The sequence below is a fragment of the Canis aureus genome, chromosome 23, assembly GCF_053574225.1.
Source record: "Canis aureus isolate CA01 chromosome 23, VMU_Caureus_v.1.0, whole genome shotgun sequence".
Taxonomy (NCBI): Eukaryota; Metazoa; Chordata; class Mammalia; order Carnivora; family Canidae; genus Canis; species Canis aureus.
Window position 1 is genome coordinate 28,046,103 of NC_135633.1, and position 20,164 is coordinate 28,066,266.

Consider the following 20,164-nt stretch of genomic DNA (forward strand, 5'->3'; position numbering starts at 1 on the left):
TCTGAGGTCACATAATGAGCTAGTTCTCTGGCACCCAGAGTTCCAGTTTCAGGTTCTCTGAGGCCAAATGATAATATAGCAGAGGTATAGACATCAGAAGCTCTTTTCTTCCACCTATCACTTTCTGTATTATAGCGGCTTATTCTGAAATGGCCCTTCACTACAGTTGGGCTAGAATTTCTTTAAAAGGCAAAGGGCAGTGTTTGCATTTTATTTTACTTATTTTTTTTTATGGATTGTTTTATTTTTTTTTAAGATTTATTTATTCATGAGAGACAGAAAGAGAGAGAGAGCAAGAGAGAGAGAGAGAGGCACAGACACAGGCAGAGGGAGAAGCAGACTCCATTCCATGCAGGAAGCCTGACGTGGGACTCGATCCTGAGTCTCCAGGACCACAACCTGGGCTGAAGGCGGTGCTAAACCGCTGAGGTACCTGGGTTACCCAGATTGTTTTATTTTTAAATAATCTCCATACCCATTGTGGGGCTTGAACTAGCAAACCTGAGATCAAGAGTTGCACACTCATCCAATTGAGCAGGTGCTTGCATTTTAAAGGGGGCTTTTCCTAGTAGGAAGGTGGAAAGCACAAGAGACCTGAGCCTTGAGTACCTGCTCTGATGGGCTAGTTCACATCCTACAATGGAGACTTTTCATTCCAGAATAAACCAATGGTTAAATCTTGGATGACTTCCAGCAAGCCTTTGGACCTGAACGTGACCTGGTATACCCAGGTCACTTATAAGGTCGTGGTTTTTTTAGCACAACCCAGCCTGCATCAGGATCAACATGTTTCATTTAGCATAAAGTAGAAGGTACCGGGTTAACCATGCCTGACTTGGTTCACTCACTGATTCCTTAAGCTAGATGGGACCAAAAGAAGTTACAGGGTAGATGCTGGGCTACTAACTGGATGCAAATGAACTAGATTCTGTTCTAAGCTCCATTCATTGCTGTGTAATCTTGAGCAAGTCACTTAAATTTCACTTGTTCATTCAGTGAACATTAGTGGAGCACCGACTTGGAGTTACATATTTTGTGCCCTCCTAGGGTCCAACTTGTATACCCACATGAATGGGGCAGGTGAGTCATGGGTGAGTAAAACAAAAACTAGTGATCATGCTTGGGAATTTCTATAACTCTCCTCTCCAGGCGATCCAAATGCAATCTACAAGAGGCCAGAGTAGAAAGTGGTGGCAGTCTGGGAAGGCAGTATCCTCCACTGTGCAATTCCCTATTTGGAGCAAGTCTGTGAGACCCGGAAGAGGGCGATTCAGACTGTAATACAGAAAAGAAAGAGCCAGAGAGTGAGGCTCAGTGGTATCTAGCACTATCCAGGGGCATAAGTGTCCTGACCCGAGGGCATGAGGGATACATACACACCTGACTTTTACAAAACAAGGCCACTACAAGTCTCAACCATCTAACACACTGTCTACATTCTCAGATGCCAGAGAGTTGGGATCTGAGCACTGAACAACCTACCAATTGTCTTTGACTTTTGTGACAGACTGTTTAATGGTCACAAGCTTCTCTGTTCCATACGTATGACCTTCGGCAATGTGACCTTGGTGCTCCTCTCATTCAGAGGTGGAGTCTGTATCTCTATGCCCTTGAAACTAGACTGGCTGTTGTATAATAAAGAATTTGTCTGGTCTTTGTCCCAGGTTTTTAGCACTGAGCTTCCAAAACTCTTGGAAATTCCTAAGTGATAGGAATGCCTTTGTTATCCATGAGCCCTGGGTTCACACTTAAACTTATGCTAATGAGATGATTCAAGATGGGGGCTGGCCGCACCTGAAAGACAACCAGGTGATTAGAGAGCTGGCATTTTTGAGGCAGCCTGACCTCTGGGGAGGGGAGGGAAGGGCTAGAGATTAAGTTCAATCATGTGGCCAATGGTTCAGTCAGTCATACGTATGTAATGAAACTCCAAAAAAGCTCTGGACACTGAGGCTTGAGTGAGCTTCCTTATGTGCTAGGAGGGTGACAAATCCTGATTCTACAGTGAGAGGGCACAGAAGCTCTGCATTTGGGACCCTCCTAGACCTCACATTATGCAACCTTTCATTTGGCTGGTCCTTACTTGTATTGTACCCTTTAAAGCTGTGATCATAGAGATAGTGCTTTCCTGAGTTCTATGAATTACTTCATAGTTCACCAAATTATTGAGCCTGAGAAATTGGTGTGAACTCTAGAATTTATAGTCAGTTTGTCATAAGTGTGGGTAGCTTGGGGACTCCCAAACTTACAGCTAGCGTCTGAAGTGAGGGCAGTCTTACTGGGGACTGTGCCTTTAATTTGTGGGGTCTATGCTATCTCTAGGTGGTGAGCATCAAAACTGTACTGCCTTGTCATACTTATGACTTGCTTTGACCAATAGAATGTGGCAGAAGTGCCATCATTTGACTTTCAGAGCCTTGCAATTCACCCCTGCCCTTCTTGAACCCTAAGGCCACCATGTTGTAAAGATGTCCATAATAAAAAGACTCCGTATAGATGCCATGCCATACCAGCTGTCCATGAACCCAGGCCCCAGTGAACCAACCAGCTGCACGAATGAGCCCTGGCAAAACCAGTGGAACACCTAACCAGCCCAAATAATTGTGAGAAATAATAAATTGCTATTGTTTTAAATCAGTAATTGTTGGATTGGTTATGTGGCAACAGTTAATTGATATAATTTCTCACCCAGTTTTATCTGTGGGGATATATATATACTGAGCTGCCTCTCAAGGACGCAGGTTGACTAAACGTGTAGTTGCACTTCTTACTGAAAATAAATAAATCAACAGCACATCAATCCCTGTGAGCTTGGTTAGTAAGCATCTAACCCTGAGAGAAAAACCAATTTTCTGTGCAGACAAAAATCAAGCATCTAAACCTGTGACACTAAGGATTAGACCCTAGATGGTGGTGTATTTGGTAAGGATCAGTCCAGTTTTGGGGGGCTCTTACTAGGCACTCTTACTAGTGCCAAGGCTTTGTCTTGGTTGCAGCCTCACTTCCATGCCAGCTTGATCACTTAAGGCAGCAACCATTACTACTCGGTATATACCTGTTCAATGAACGTGCTTTTTCAGTGTGATATATATAAATGCCTTTCATGGCTTCAGTAGCTTACTTTTGTTTTTTAAAATTAATATTCTAACTCAAGGACACAAATATAAAATAGGCAGTTCCTACCTCTGAGGTTGAAAATCCAGGGTAAGATGAGAATACAACCTCTGAAACAAAAGAGAAACAAAACAAAGGTTGGTGAGAGCACTGACTGCCTCCAGAGAAGCTGGCGTCTGGGTTTCCTGGCCACTGTGTACAGGAGGGTGACTCTAGAGGGGATCTCATTGGTCCTCCTCTCTGTAGCTAACTGGGAAGGGGAGTTCGCTGTGGTACTTATCAGGTAGTGAATTACACTTAGAATAAAATAAAAACTCCTTCGCCAGGGGACGCCTGGGTGGCTCAGTGGTTGAGTGTTTGACTTTGGCTCAGAGCGTGATCCCAGATTCCTGATTCCTGGGATTGAGTCCCACATCGGGCTCCCTGCATGGAGCCTGCTTCTCCCTCTGCCTGTGTTTCTCTCTCTTTCTCTCTCTCTTTCTGTCTCTCATGAATAAATAAAATCTTAAAAAAAAAAAAAAAAGAAAACACAAAAAAACATAACTCCATGGCCAGGCCTCTGAGGCCTGATCTTGCTGATCTGACTCCTGCCTACGTCTCCAATCTTATCTCAGGCCACCCTACTCTATTTCAGCCACATTGACCTTCCTTCTGACTTTGCAACATGCCAGCTCTTTTGTGCAGGCAGACAGTATTGATCAGAAGCAAACCAACTGTCTTAGAAGAGAGAAATGTATATAAAAGATATTCTGCCAAAGGACTTGAAAATAACCTTTGCTATGTTAGTAGAAATAGAACGTATTAAGACAGTGAATTCAGGAGAGATACTAAGAATAACCAGCAGCACAGTAGTAAGGAAGAGGCTGTGGAGTGATTTCATTCTTGGCACCACTGGGATGAGATGAGCCAATAAACATCTGAGTTCAACCATAAATCAAAGCATCTTCTTGAACTGGATCCTGCGTAGGCACTAGTCACTTTTGCCTTGGCTAATGGGACCCCTTCCACATGTTTATGATATTATACTGATATAAGTTACATGAAAATGAAGTAAACAAGAATAGGGATGGAGCATCACATGACCCAAATAGCTTCTCCTATGACAAGTGTCTAGAAAGGATTGGAGGATGGGACAAGGAACAAAGTAGAAGTTAGAAAGAAGATGGGCCATGGTTGCAAGTGTGGCTGCTAAAAAGTAACTCCCTAGGGAGACAGCCCCCATGTCTAGAAAGATGAGCCACGGTATACTCTACCTGAACGTATATCCTTCCTCTCCCTATGATCAGGTTAGAAAGGTTACTGGATACAAGTTCAAAGTTTCTATGTACTAGCAACAAACAAGCAGAAATCATTGACAATAGCACTGAAAAAGGCCAAATACTTAAGAATAAATCTAATGAAAGATATGTAAGACTTCACCACTGAAGACTACAAAGCCCTGATGAGAACAATTTTTAAATGACCTAAAACATGGTGGAATATATTGTTTTAATGCATTAGAAAACTCAATATTGTAAAGATGTCAATTCTCTCTAAATTGGTCTATAGGATCAATACAATTCTTTTATTTTTATTTTTTTAGAGAGAGAGAGAGTAGCAGAGGAGGGGAGGAGAGGCAGAGGGCAAGGGAGAAAGAGAATCTGAAACAGGCTCCACACCCAGCACAGAGCCCAATCTCACAACCCTGAGAAAATGACCTGAGCCAAAATCAAGAGCTGGACACCTGACTGAGCCACCCACATGCCCCTGATCAATACAATTCGAACCAAAATCCCAGCAAGATTTTGTGTGGAAATTGACAAGCTGATTCTAAAATTTATACACAAATGCAAAGGCTTTATAATAGCTAATTTTTAAAAAAGATTTTATTTATTCATAAGACACAGAGAGAGAGGGCAAAGAGACATAAGCAGAGGGAGGAGAAGCAGGCTCAACTCAGGGAGCCGAATGTGGGACTCAATCCCTGGATCCTGGGATCACACCCTGAGCGGAAGGCAGATGCTCAACCACTGAGCCATGCAGGCGTCCCAGCTATAATAATTTTTAAGAACAACACAGCTGGAGAACTTCACTATCAGTTCTCAAAATGTGTTATAAAGCTACAGTAATTTTATTTTATTTTTTTTAATTTTTATTTTTTTTAGAAAGGAGAATGAGCAGGGTGAGGGAAGGCACAGAGGGAGGGAAAGATAGAACCTCAAGCAGGCTCCATGCCCAGCACAGAGCCCCATGTAGAGCTTAGAGTCGGATGCTCAACCAACTACCCAAGCACCCCTAAAGCTACAGTAATTTAGACACATACAGACCCTATCTTACCATAATACCTCTCTTACAACTCAGTGGGGAAAAAGATATAGTCTTTTCAACAAGTAGTGTTGAGTCAGTAAGATATCCATATAAAAAAGTAAACTTTGATTCTACTTCACATCATATACAAAACTTCTAGAAAGACCATAGATCAAAATGTAAAAACTGAAATAATCAAGCTTACAGAAGAAAATATAGGAAAATATCTTAGTGGTTTGAGGTAGACAAAAAATTCTTGAATAGGAAATAAAAAGCACTAACCATAAAAGATTGAAATGAACTTCATTAAAATTGAGAACTTTTATTCATCAAAATTCATTATTGAGAACATGAGAAAGCAAGCTATAGACTTCAAAAAGATTTTTGTAATATATAGATCTACAAAGGACTTGTACTGAGCACATATAAAGAATCCAAACAAATCAACAAGAAAAGGACATATAACTCAATTTAAATACAGGGAAAAAAGACTTGAATAGGCACTTTCAAAAGAGATATCAAAGTGACCAATAATGGCAGCCCCAGTGGTGCAGTGGTTTAGCGCCGCCTGCGGCCAGGGGTGTGATTTTGGAGACCAGGGATTGAGTCCCACGTCGGGCTCCCTGCATGGAGCCCGCTTCTCCCTCTGCCTGTGTCTCTGCCTCTCTCTCTTTCTGTGTCTCTATGAATAAATAAATTTAAAAATATTAAAAAAAACCAAAGTGACCAATAAACATATGAAAGGTACTCAAGATCATTAGCCACTTAAATGAAAATTAAAACCACAATGAGAAACCACTGCATACCTACCCAAAACAGGTAGAATTAAAAAGACTGACATTACCAAGTGTTTATGAGGATATGGAACATCTGGAAATAAAATCTCTTAAATTAATATGGGGCTGAAAATCGGTACAACTGCACTGGAAAAATACTTGGCAGTTTTTGCTAATGTTAAATGTACTTTTATACTCTATGATGCAGCAATTCCTGGGTATACACCCAATAGAAATGACTGTTTAAGTCCACCAAAAATGTAAAAGAATATTAATAGTAGCTTTATCTATAATAGCCTCAAACTAAAAATAACCAAAATGTCTATCAATAATAAAAAGGGTAAATAACTTGGAATACATAAGAGAAATGAAAAATAGTGAACTACCAAAATATGCAACAATATGAATGAGTCTGACAGACATAATTTTGAGTGAAATAAATCAGACACAAAAGAGCACATGCTGTATAATTCCATATTCATAAATTTCAAATCAGGTAAAACCTATCATTGGTGATAGAAGTCTGAGTGGTGATTATTCTTGGAGGAGGTACTGATTAGGAGGATACCACATGGGATGCTGCAAATGTTCTATATTGTAATATGGGTAGTGGTTAAAAGGCTGTATATATGTAAAAATTCAAGCTCTACACAATATTTCTATATTTTTACTTTATGTTGGTTATTTCTCAATTTAAAATAAATATTGAGAAAACCCACTATGATACTGGCACAGTAATAGATAAGCAGATCACTAAAGCAGAATATATAATCCAGAAATACGCTCGTGTATTCAAGAGATTTTTCTGCCTCTAATATTGCCATTTGGATGTGATTCTTGGCACCATGGTAGTGATCTTGAGATCTCTATGGGAACCAGCCTATAAGGACAACGATGGCAGAAAAAGGGATGGAAAGAACCTGAATCCCTTGAGAACACCAAATGCATCCCAGAATTAGCCATCTCTGGGAAGTCTTACTTCTGAGTTTCTTGTTATTTGAGATTTTAATAATCTACTTAAAAAAAATATTTATTTATTTATTCACGAGAGATAAAGAGAGAGAGGCAGAGACATAGGCAGAGGGAGAAGCAGGCTCTTCGCAGAAGCCCAATGTGGGACTTGATCCCAGACCTTGGGATCACAACCTGAGCCAAAGGCAGCCACCCAACTGCTGAGCCACGCAGACATCCCTAAAAATCTACTTTTCTTTTTTCTTTTTTTTTTTTTTAAAGATTTTATCTATTTATTTATAAGAGACACAGAGAGAAGCAGAGACACAGGCAGCCATGTAGGGAGCCTGATGCAGGACTTGATCCCGGGTCTCCAGGATCACACCCTGGGTTGAAGGCGGCGCTAAACCGCTGAGCCACCTGGGCTGCCCAAAAAAATCTACTTTTAATTGGATTTTAAAATCATCTTAACAGAGAATCAGTTAGGAAGTCAGTGAAGTAATTCATGGGAGACCTCCACCTTCCCAGGCAGAGCAGCTTAAGCTCAGCAGCTCCTCAGGGAGCCATGGACTCTAGAATAAACTGTTAGAAGTTTATTCCCACCATGGGGCTAGAGTCTCTGGAACAAGGGGCATCACTCACCTGTCCGGTCAACATCCTTCTTCATGGGCAGTACAGTATAATCTGGTTGCTCATCTGAGGCCTCAAATATGCACGATTTGGGCTGCCGCATGGATTGGGGCTCTTTGTGGGGATTCCCCTTGCCTCCAACCCAGTCCCCTGACCCATCACGAAGCTGAAATTGCTGTAGGTATGGGATCCGGAAAATCCTGTTTTGGTCCAGGCTTAACTTCTTCAGTCTTCAATTAAGGAAAATGAATACAGAATCACAGCAATAATGATACCTCAGGGGCATTTACCAAGCAACTTTAGGGAAAGAAATGGACTCAGACTTGGACACTTACTCTTCTGGTGTGACCTTGAGCCAGTGACTTACCTCTCTCTGGGCCTCAATATCCCTATCTCTAAAATGGGGATAATATTCATTAACCTTTCAATCCTGTAAAGACTAATAACACAATATAAATGGCCTGACACAAAGTAGTATTCAGTAAATGGTAGCTGAATCCAAAGTAAATTTTCCAGGGAATCTAAAGGTTAACCTTTTAAATGCCAGCATTTTCATAATTTCAATCAAATAAGTAGAATTTAGCAGTTAACCTTATCTTTCTGATTCCAATTTTTCTTTTCTGTCTCCTTTCTCAGGGGTCAGGACCCTATCTCTGGTAATATCTCCTTTTACTCTCTTTCTCTTGTCACTTTTAATCCAGTCAATTGATCAGAAATGTCCTACTGATACTCCATTTTTATGGCTGAGCTAAAGCTCAGAGGGGAGAAGTGAATTACCTATAGCCACACAGCAGAGATAATTGGTAGAGCTGCGACTTAAACCCAGGTCTTTTGGATTCCAGAGCAACACTCAAGTATGTGGGCCAGGCTCGGGTTAGCAGGGCACGCTGTAGAGACAGGACTGTGGTTTTACCTTCTGAGCCCAGCCAGGCTGGCAAAGCAATTGGGGCTGGAGAGCTTGTTGTCATCCAGCATCAGTGTTTCCAGCGCTGGGAACCTCAAGATGTACCTCCTCCTTGTCAGTGATGTTACAGATGCTTCCCTGTGAGTGCAAGGATCCTGGATAATGAGTAAGGGCAGGAGACAAACCCTACCACTTCAGGAAGTAGGAATGGGAATAGGAATGGAGATGGAGGATAGGGAATCAATCAAGAGCATAACCAGCTTGGGAACTTCTCTAGTGCCCCTGAAGCATCCCTGAAGAGAGGGACCAGAAGGTAATTCCCTCCCCGAATGACCCCTTCCCCAAATCCCACTCATACATCAGTCTTCTGTATGGAGAAAGGTTGCTCATGTTTACAGATGGTCTTAGTGAGACTGGGTTGGGGCAGGATGGGGGGGGCATTAGTAATGCTCATGGAAAATACCAGAGTGAACGAGGCATGACCAAGTTGAGGAATATTGCTAAATTTTGGGTCAAGTCAGGTTACTTGGTATGCTACATTACCAACGACTGGTAACTGTGGGAGCACCAAGAGACAAAGCCCTTGGCACAGACCATAGCTTTGGTCCATGTTGGGTAATGTAGGCTGGCCAGTGAGGTTCTCCTCTAAAGTGACTTAATAAAATACATACATCAGTAAGGGGCTGAGAAGTCTCTTTTAAAACTCCAACTCTCAGGGGATGCCTGGATGGCTCAGCAGTTTGGCGCCTGCCTTTGGCCCAGGGCATGATCGATCCCGGGATAGAGTCCCATATCGGGCTCCCTCCATGGAGCCTCCCTCCCTCTGCCTGTGTCTCTGCCTCTCTCCCTTTCTGTGTCTCTCGTGAATAAATCAATAAAATCTTAAAAAATAATAATAAATAAATAAATAAATAAATAAATAAATCTATCTATCTATCTATCTTCAACTCTCTGAGGAGTCCCAGAAACATTTGAGAATGTAATCTAATGGGCTGAGATCCTGAGACACTCAGGTGGGGCAGGAAGTGGTGGCATTCTATATACTACCATTAATGTGGCCTCATTTTTTTTTTTTTTTTTTTTTTTTTTTTGTGTGTGTGGCCTCATTTATGTCCCCAGCTGGGTGAGACCTGGGTAATTCTTTTTTATTTTTTCAACCTTTTTTTCTTTTTAAGATTTTGCTTTTTAAAGTAACCTTAATACCTAACATGGGGCTTGAACCTACAACCTGAAGATAAAGAATCACACACTCTACCAACTGAGCCAGCCGGGTGCCCTTAGGTAATTATTTTTAAGTACACAAAGTTTAGATGACTCAAATCATGTTTTCATTCCTCCCTCTGTCTCCCCTCCATACACCCAAATAAACACTCAACACACTCAACAGAGAAGGAAAGAAGCTTTTTGTTCATGGTATTTGAAGGTCACAGATGACTCTTTTCCTCTCCTAAAGGACCAACTTTCATGTACTAAAATTTTAATTTCTACCTGAAAGCAATTACAGGAGGATGCACAGCAGCTCTGTCAATTTATAATTAATTGACTAATCTCTTTTTTACTTCCATCAGATGTAAAACAACTAAAAAATAAGACTTCAAAAAATTCCTCTTACACCCTGTAATGGAGAAGCTGGCTCTGTCCTGTCTCTTTTGACTGGTTACAGTGTTTTGCCTTTTAAGTTTCACCCTAATTATAAAATATAAAAGCTTCATTTTATCTCTAAAATAGAGGTCTTAAAATGGGGGGGGCAGTCAACAGGTGGGTAAGGAGGACACGAGGCAAAGCTTCAGAGGAAAGCATCGGGCTCTCCCACTGGGTCCTTCCCGTGGCAGTTTTGGGAGAAGAGCACTTTGAAGTGGCAAGAGTCTATTAGTATGGAGAGGCTGAGGTTACTAGCTGTTCAGAGTGGTGTTATTTTTATTATACCTTTTCTTAGCAAAAGGAATTAATGCCATTTAAAATATGATATGTTTGACTAACTTTTTTAGAAGCTAAGAGTATTGGATTGGATTCAGCAATGGGAATACTGTGTGCCATATTAGAAGAAGCTTGGGAATGGAGATCAGCAGCCCTAGGGGCTGCTGCTGCTACTGCTGCTGCTTGGCTTGCTAGGTGACTGGTGGCTGGTATTCAGCATCTCTGGTCCTGGTCAGTCCCTCTATCTACATGATGAAAGAGGGTTTCTTTTATTTTACATTGAAAGACTGGATGAGGCTAAAAATATTGCTGAAAAGACTGGGCAAAGAGCTGCAGTAAAACAAATGAAATTTAGCAAGCTCTAATGTCCATTAAAATGTCAGATCAGTGAAAATAAAATAATGTCTTTTATTTGTTGGCAAACTATATTTTTCTTACTGTTCTACTGTATATCTTTCATTAAAATCAAAATGAATATTCTCTATCAAAAAAAATGTCAGATCAGCTTCTGTGATAAGATACAGAAAACCTACCATGCAAACACAGGATGAGGGAGATGTAGTCTCGCAACTCAATTTTGTAAAAGAAGACTTATGATGTGGCTACTAATAAAGTTGGCACTCTTTTAGGTGGCCACTTTGAGGAAGAGAGTGGTTGGGAAAAAGAAGGTAACCATCCCCCTCTGCTCCATGCCAGTCAAGTCTGAGAGGGCAGACCTGTGCGGTCCAAGAGGGACAGGGAATAGTCTTCATGGGAGACTCAAAGATTCAGATGCCGATCCAAACAAGTAATGGGGCAGGCTGATGATCAAGTAGGTCAGATATGATCCCCCTAACTTACCCAGACAAAGATAATCATGAGATCTAGCCAGAAATGGAGACACAAAAGTTCAGAATAGATGAGGTCTGTGGTGAAATGGAAAAAAGTGAAGAGAAAGGAGGATGGAGAAGCAGGCAGAGTCAGGTCATAAAAACCCTTGTGATCAATGTTAATGGAGTTTATCTTTAGAACGCCGGGAAGCTGCTGAAGGACTTTAAGCAGGGCAGTGATAGAATCAGAGGTACTTTTTAGAAACATCCTTCTGGCTGATGGTGAAGATGGTGGGTTAGGAGGTGATAAGAAAAAGAAAAATGTGATATGTCCTTAGCTAGTATCCTTACTTAGTATCCCAAATGTGACATGTCCTTAGCTAGTATCCTTACTTAGTATCCCAAGTAGCAGGGGCTGTGCAGCCAGATTAAACAGGAGGGGGCAGAAATCGCCACGTTTGAGAAGCATTTAGGAAGCACAATTCATAGCATCTGGTGACTGAATGGATGTGCAGGGTGAGGGAGGAAAGAATTCAGGCTGATGCCCATATTTCTCACTGGGACAAGTGCACAACTGATAGAGAGCAGTGCCCATCACTGAGGCCAGGGACACAGAAGGAAGGAGATCCAGGCATGGCCACATGTGTGATGACTTTGGTATGATGAATAAAATATATGCGCTCATAACTCGGAAGATGAATGTAAGGTAGAGATATAAAGAAGACTTGGAGGGATGCCTGGATGGCTCAGTGGTTGAGCACTGCCTTTGGCTCAGGTCATGACCCTGGGCTGCTGGGATTGAAGCCCATATCAGGCTCCCTATCAGGAGCCTGCTTCTCCCTCTGCCTATGTCTCTGCCTCTCTCTTTGTGTCTCTCATGAATAAATAAAATCTTAAAAAAATAAAAAAAGACTTGGGAAGGGATGAAACCATGAAGAAAGATTATACAAATTAAAAAAACAGTGGGTTGAGAGTGGACAACTGGGGACTGTCAACATTTAAAAGGTTGGCAGAAGAAGAGGAATCCAGAGCATTTTGAATGTGGACAGACAAGTGAGAAGAAAATAACAGTAATACTTGTTTGGAGCTTCATAGTTTTCAAAGCACAATTATTTCAATTGATACTCTGATGTAAGTAGAAGTGCATTTATCCTCCCTACCTTACATATAAGTGAACAGAAATACCTAGTGGTAGAGACTTGCCTTACTTTATGCAACAAGGCTTCCCACTGAAAACAACTAATAAGATGAATAAAACCTAAAAAGAAAAAAGATTCATCATTTAAAAACATGAAAGAGATGTGAAGATAGTAAAGCGGTAGTATGCCAAAATCAAGAAATCCAGAGACAGAAAGCAGGCACAAGAAGCCACGTTTGCCTTTTAGACACTTGCTGATAATGCTGGAACAGCATGTAATTGGAGATGCTCTAAACGAACGCAGGATCCTAAAGAGATATATATTCAGGAGAGAGAACTAGCACTAAACCCATGCCCCTCATCACACAGCTAGGGGAAAACTGCCTTGGAATGAAAAGAAGGGAAGGGGGAGGGCAGACCGGTTCTCTTGCAAAATTGTAGCCTAAATCTGTATCATCATAGTGGTTCAGAGAATATCCAACTAGTTTAGTTTAGTTTAAAATGGTTCCATACTGAGTGACCCTAGGCACCTGGCCAAAGTAAATGGAAAGGTTTATGGTATTGCAGACTAAATATTGTGGGCCAACTCTTCCCTGAGTATGAACTAGAAAATCCAGACAAAATACATATATTAAAAACAATTTTCTTTAAGGCATCTGAGAACTAACAAGCTGTGAGAAATTAGGGGGCTAAGATTTGGAAAAAGAAGGAAATCAAAGAGGACAACACTTGGGGTCTCTTTTCCCCTAGGGCTATCTGCTGACTCCAGAAGTGGCAGATAGGCTGAGATGCTGAGCAGAAATCCTAACAACCTTGGTAGTCTAGGAACCAAAAATTAAGAGTCCAGGGTACACCACAGAAGGGGATTCCTGATAAACTACCCCTCCTTTAAGTTGGGGCACTGAAGGACTAAATACTAGGAGGAAGTGTGAACTAGAAATAGTACGTACTGGGATGCCTGGGTGGCTCAGCGGTTGAGAGTCTGGCCTTCGGCTCAGGGCGTGATCCCGGGGTCCTGGGATCAAGTCCCATGCCGGGCTCCCTGTGAAGAGCCTGCTTTTCCCTTGACCTATGTCTTAGCCTCTCTCTCTGTGTCTCTTATGAATAAATAAATAAAATCTTAAAAAAAAAAAAAACAGTACGTCCCTTGCAGAGACTGAAGTCTAGCTTCAAATAATTATGCATGAACTATACAATCAAAAAAAGTCTAGAGCTGGTGAGAAAAAAAAATGATTCAAGTTGCTCAAAGGGAGAGTCACAGCCTCTTACTCAGTTTCCTGATCATTTACATTTACATTTTATTTATTTATTTTTTAAAAAGATTTTATTCATTCATGAGAGACATACAGAGTGAGAGAGGGAGAAGCAGGCTCCATGCAAGGAGCCTGACGTGGGACTTGATTCCGGGACTCCAGGATTGTGCCCTGGGCCGAAGGCAGGCACTAAAATCACTAAGCCACCCAGGGATCCTCTACATTTAAATTTTAAAAATTAAACTTAAATAAAAGTAAAAATTCAGTTCCTCAGTCACACTGATCACATATTAAGTGCTGAATATGACTAGTGGCTGCCATATTGGACAATGCAGATACAGAACATTGCCAACATTGCAGAAAATGCTATCAGACAGTCTTAAACTGGGCCTTTCAAGGATTATTAGACAATATCTGCGAATTGGTGCTAATGTTTGGGGATATGAAAGGCATGGTGGTCTACCACTCAAAGTAGGGGATTATGGAAGAATGGAAAGTTAGCCTGTGAACCCAGTGATGTCATCAACCTATTTTATGGTTATCTCCCCAGTTCCTGAATGTATAATTAGAATAGACATACTAAGCAACTGACAGAATAACCACATGTGTTTACTGACCAACAAAGTGAAGGATATTATAGAAGGAAGGAACAAATTGAAGCCCCAGGAAATTTACTTCTAGAACACTAAGCCTAAAATTATTCTGCATCCCTGAGGTAACTACAGAGATTACTGCCATCACTAAAGACAAGAAAGGTAAAAGGATATTGAGTCTAATGATATTCCTGTTTAAGTTGTTTATTTGGCTTGTATAGAAGATAGATCATGAAGAATGACTAGAGATTACTGTAGACTTAATTAAGTGGTGATTCCAATTTCAGCTGCTGCTCCACATGTGGACTCTTCTTATTGTGCATGAACATAGACAGCCCTTGGCACTTGGGAATACAGCTAAGGACCTATCAAATGTTTCTCTTTACCAATGTACAAGAACTGCCAGGAACAGTCTGCTTTTGCCTGGCAGGGACAGTAATACATATTTGCCCTCTTCTCTCAGGGCCACATCAACTCTTTCAGCCTATCATAATCTGTTACACATCTATTGCCTATCTGTTTATGTATTCCACAGAACCTCATGTTGATTGGACCTGATGGACAGGAAGTTGCAGATATTCTAGATGATTTAGTAAGATGCACGGTGTCAAAGGATGGGGGGAAACCCCACAAAAATTCAAGGAACTACCACCTTGATTAATTTTCTTGATGTCTTGATCTGGGAGCATGTCAGGATATACCTCCAATGTGAAAGACATAATCTTTCACCTTGCACCACTTGTTACTTGAGAAGAAGGCACAAAGCATTGTTGGGCTCTTTGGAGTTGGGACACAATGCTATAAAACATTTGTGATATTCTGATCCATCCATGAGGATGCCAGTTTTGTGTGGGGCCCAGAGCAAGACAAGGCTCTGCAATAGGTCCAACTGCAGTGCAAGTTGCTCTCTGGGCTTTATGTCATTGGCAAGTGGCATTGGGCAATATGAGTCAGTGGGTCCAAGAGTGCTCTAAATGTCTAAGGCAAATAGGTGTGCTGTGTAGTACAGGGTTAACATACATCCTGGTTTTCATGGACAGTCTGAGTTTTTACCTGTTATCCCAAAATAATTAGTAGTGTTCCTTTTCCCTCTCAAATCTGTCCTGGTTGAATAAGTTACATGGTCCCTCTATGAATAGAGCATTTTACAGACACCTATTACAGAATTTTTAAAAGTTTTTTTTTAATTTTTAAAAAAATTTTTTAAAAATGTAATTTCTACATCCCACATGGGACTTGAATTCACAACCTCAAAATCAAGAGCTGAATGCTCTTCCAACTGAGCTTGCCTGATGCCTCTGCAGAATCATTTTTGAGCAAAGTTATGCTCTATTCTTTTTTAAAAAAAGATTTTGTTTATTTATTTGAGAGAGAGAGAGCACGAGTGGGAAGAGGGCCCGAGGGAGAGGAATAAGCAGACTCTCTGCTGTGCAGGGAGCCTGATGCAGGGTTTGGTTCCAGGACCCCAAGATCATGACCTGAGCTAAAGTCAGATGCTTAACCAATCAAGCCACCCAGGTGCCCCAAAGTTCTGCCGTATACTATCAATAACTATTTTTCTTTTGAAAATAGCTTACTACCCCATATTGATAATGACTGAACATCTGATCACAGGAACACTAAGTGACCATGTGACCCGAGTGGCTCATCATGTGCAGAATTCTGCACTGAATGTGCAGAATTCCCTCATCAAGCAAAAGAAGTATGTGAGATCTGACCTAAGCAAGTCTGTAAAAATTGCATGAACGACTATGGCTTAGATTCCTATGATGCCTATTCCTGCTGTACTGTTATCTCTCTGTTAACGCATAACTAAGGTTCTATGAGCAGCTGATATAGGAGAAAACTCCCTAGCTGGGTTTACAAATGATTGTGCATGATATGCTGATACTAAAGATAGACTATTACAGTATTACAATCTTACATGGTGGTGGCTCTGAAAGACAGAGGAAGAGAAACCCTCCCAATAGGTAAAAAATATTTATCTATTTGCTTGGTTTATGCTGATTCATGGGCAGTGGCTGATGGCTTAGCTGAATGGTCAAAGCTTAGAAAAAAAATGTAAAACTGCTGACAGGGAAGTCTAAGGGGAAATTATGTGAACGGACCTCTCAGAATGGATAGAGTATGAGGACTTGCATCTCATGTGAATGCTTCCCAAAGGCTATCTACTTTAGAGAAGACTCTCAGTGATCAGGTGGACAAGATGACCCATTCCATGAAGTCAGTTGGCCTCTCTCCTCGTATACCCTAGTGCTTGCAAAATGGCCTTAGCACACATCCCTTCACAAAAGCAGACCTGGCTACCACCCCTGCTGAGTAACCAAACTGTCAATAGCAGAAGCCAATGCTGAGCCCCTAATATGGCACCATTTCTGAAAGAATTAGCAAGCCATCTAGTGGGAGGATGACTACAGAGACAGAGACCACCTTCCTTCATGAGAGGAGCAGTGATTTTTTTTTTTTTTTTTTTGCTTAGAAAATAAACACGTATTTTGGATATTTACATTCCCTGACCACAATATTCTGCCAGCATCACCATCTGGGGACTTATAGAATGTCTTATTCTTTTTTTCTAAAAAAAAAAAAAAAAGATTTTATTTATTTATTCATGAGAGACAGACTGAGAGGGAGAGGCAGAGACACAGGCAGAGGGAGAAGCAAGCTCCATGCAGGGAGCCCGATGTGGGCCTCGATCCCGGAACTCTGGGATCACGCACTGGGTCGAAGGCAGATGCCCAACTGCTGAGCCACTCAGGTGTCCCTAGAATGTCTTATTCTTTATCCTGGTACCTCACATAACATTGCTTCTAACCATGCAACACATTTGGTAAGTGCAATAATGAGCTCATAAACATGGAAGTCACTTTTTGTTATCATGTACCTTATCATGTAGAAGTAGCTGATCTAATAAGAAAGGTAAAATAGTTTTTTTTTAACAACTTATTTATTGCACCAGCTAGGAGAGACTACCCCCTGTGAAGTTAGGGGCTCTGACTACTTATAGGATCTGATGTCACATAAATTGGCAACCAATACTGATGCTGTTTTTCTCATAACCAGAACATAGGATCTAGGAATTAACGGAAGGAAATGAGAACAGATCCTCTTACAATTATCCACTTACAGAATTTTTGCCTCCATTCCTGCAAGTAGAGGTCTTTGTTACTTCGGGAGGAATAATTTTACAGGGAACACAAAGAATAGTTTCTCTTAACTAGAAATTGAAATTGCTACTTGCCACTTGGGTCCCTCAAACCACTAAACCAATAGGCAGAAAAAGTGGAGCTTACTATATTGGCTAGGTGATGGATACTGATTATCAAAAGTAGGTATGATTGCTGTTATACCTTGAGGGCAAAGAGAAATATGATTGGAATCCAGGGAATTATAAGGTATTCTTCTTAGATGTGTCATGTCCATTAGTCAAAGTTAATGGATTTTTTGCAAGATGAAAAGAGTTCTGCAAACAGATGGTGGTGATGGCAGGACAATAATATGAATGTATTTATATGAATTCCACTGTACATTTAAAATAAATGTACAAATTCCATTTGTACATTTAAAAATGGCTAAGACAGAGGGTGCCTGGCTGGCTCAGTCCGTAGAACACCTGACTCTTTGACCTTACAGGAGTTTGAGCCCCATGTTGGGTATAGAGATTACTTTAAAATTTTTTTTAAAAAAATGGTTAAGATGGTAAATTTTATGTTATGAGTATGTTACCATAATTTTAAAAAGCATTAATAGAAGACTACAGCATCCCAATAAAAAAGCATTAATAACTCCAATCCTTCAGGAATGAACATTTAGGATATCACATCAGTTAAAGAGCCCAAATAACCAAGATGCTAGATAAAGGAGAAGGAAACATTAAATAGGTGGTGGAAGAAGGATTCATAAATACATACTATGTATGGCCTCCTGACCAGTTAAGAAAAAATTATTGTAGCAAATATGTATATTTTCTTCCCTACTTGTTATGTGTATGTAAATTGCTAGTGATAAATGATTTTCAACTTAGTTTTTAGGTTCTAAAACATCCACTTAGCACTGTGATTGCTTTAGAAGAGAAAATAGTATCACCCAGAAATGGATACGGTGACTGATGGAACTGTGTCTCATCCCTTTATAGAAGAAGGTGAAAAGTATCTTCATAAGAGGAAAAGTTCTTTCATGTAAGATGAAAGCACACTGTGGTTGCTAGTGTTGTAAGAAAATTAAACATGGAGAGAAGGAGGACAGTAGATGTTGGGTTTCCAAGGGTTGGGTGGCACCAGTCATCTGCCTATTTGTTCTTGAATTTTACTCCTTTCCTCTGTGTTCTGCTATGTATTATAAAGGGCTGAGGCTACTCCTAAGCTACACTTCCCAGACCACCTTTCCAATTGGCTTCCAATGAGATACTGCCAAGGGAGAGATTGGTAAGCCTGGAAGGCCAGAACAGGGGCAGAAGCAACTCCCTCATTTGGTTTCTGACAGCTTGCTGGTAACAGCAGCAGTGTAGCAATGGCATCCATGCTGGTAGAGGTTCCAGCTCTGTTTGAGGCAGCACATCTGCAGCAGATCTAGAACTACAGCAACAACCTCTCAAAAACCCCAACAGCAGGAATAGGCTTGTGGGCTTGAGTCCAGGGAGTGTGGGTGGCTTCTGATCTCTGGGTATCAACTTTCATCCTTGCTCTTGCAGCTCTTCCACTGCCTATGGAAACAATTCCCTCTATTGGAGGGTATTATGCTGAGTGAAGTAAATCAGTCAGAGAAGGACAAACATTATATGTTCTCATTCATATGGGTAATATAAATAATAGTGGAAGGGAGAAGAAATGTGTGGGAAATATCAGAAAGGGAGACAGAACGTAAAGACTGCTAACTCTGGGAAACGAACTAGGGGTGGTAGAAGGGGAGGAGGGCGGGGGGTGGGAGTGAATGGGTGACAGGCACTGGGTGTTATTCTGTATGTTAGTAAATTGAACACCAATAAAAAAAAATAAATAAATATATTTATATTAAAAAATAAAAAAATAAAAAAAATAAAAATAAAAATATTGTTGCTAATATTTAGGTGGAATAAAGGTACTCTGATTATGATTTCTTTTCTTTTTTTTTAAAGATTTTATTCATTTGATTCAGAGAGAGAGAGAGAGAGAGAACGAGCAGGGGGGAAAGCAGAGGGAGAGAGAGAAGCAGACTACCCACTGAGCCAGGAGCCTGATGTTGGGCTCTGAGCTGAAAGCAGAGACTTAACCATCTGTGCCACCCAGAGACCTCTGATTATGATTTTTTAAGAGTCTTTATCTTTTAGAGGTACACACTGGATTATTTACAGATGAAACTACATAAATCCCTGTATTCATTTATGGCTAGATATGTCTGAGATTTTTCTTAAGAATAATTTAAGGTTGGGTGTGGTGAAGATATATATGAAACAGGATTGGCTATGACCTTAGAACTGTTAGGCAATAATTGTTAGGTGATGGGTGCTTGGAAGTTCATTTTGCCATTGACTCTATTTCTATGTGTGTTTGAAATTTTCCATAATAGGGATGCCTGGGTGGCTCGGCAGTTTGGCGCCTGCCTTCAGCCCAGGGCGAGATCCTGGAGTGCCGGGATCGAGTCCCACATCAGGCTCCTTGAGGTGAGCCTGCTTATCCCTCTGCCTATATCTCTGCTTCTCTCTCTCTCTCTCTCTCTCTCATGAATAAATAAATAAAAATTTAAAAAAATTTTTCCATAATAATATGCCAATTATTATCTCTCCCCATGAAAATCAATGAACTTCCCTTAATTGGC

The 20,164-nt window shown here is 40.8% G+C and overlaps 1 protein-coding gene and 1 long non-coding RNA gene across 6 annotated transcripts in view; one reads left to right on the plus strand and one right to left on the minus strand.

The window, feature by feature from the left end:
* XRRA1 (X-ray radiation resistance associated 1) overlaps positions 1–20,164 on the minus strand; it is a 63,887-nt gene that overhangs the window by 18,549 nt on the left and 25,174 nt on the right. For 3 of the 5 annotated variants that reach the window (XM_077867038.1, XM_077867036.1, XM_077867039.1), the window contains exons 9-11: positions 8,671–8,799; positions 7,770–7,987; positions 3,184–3,224 (exon numbers count right to left, since the gene is read on the minus strand). In XM_077867038.1, the coding sequence (XP_077723164.1) occupies positions 3,184–3,224; positions 7,770–7,987; positions 8,671–8,799 (388 nt within the window). The remainder of the gene's footprint in view (positions 1–3,183; positions 3,225–7,769; positions 7,988–8,670; positions 8,800–20,164) is intronic. The other 2 variants (XM_077867037.1, XM_077867040.1) reach the window with 2 other exon arrangements.
* LOC144294903 (uncharacterized) lies at positions 2–2,641 on the plus strand. Its single transcript, XR_013362266.1, has 3 exons — positions 2–84; positions 997–1,080; positions 2,452–2,641. It is a non-coding gene; the product is annotated as an uncharacterized LOC144294903 (long non-coding RNA).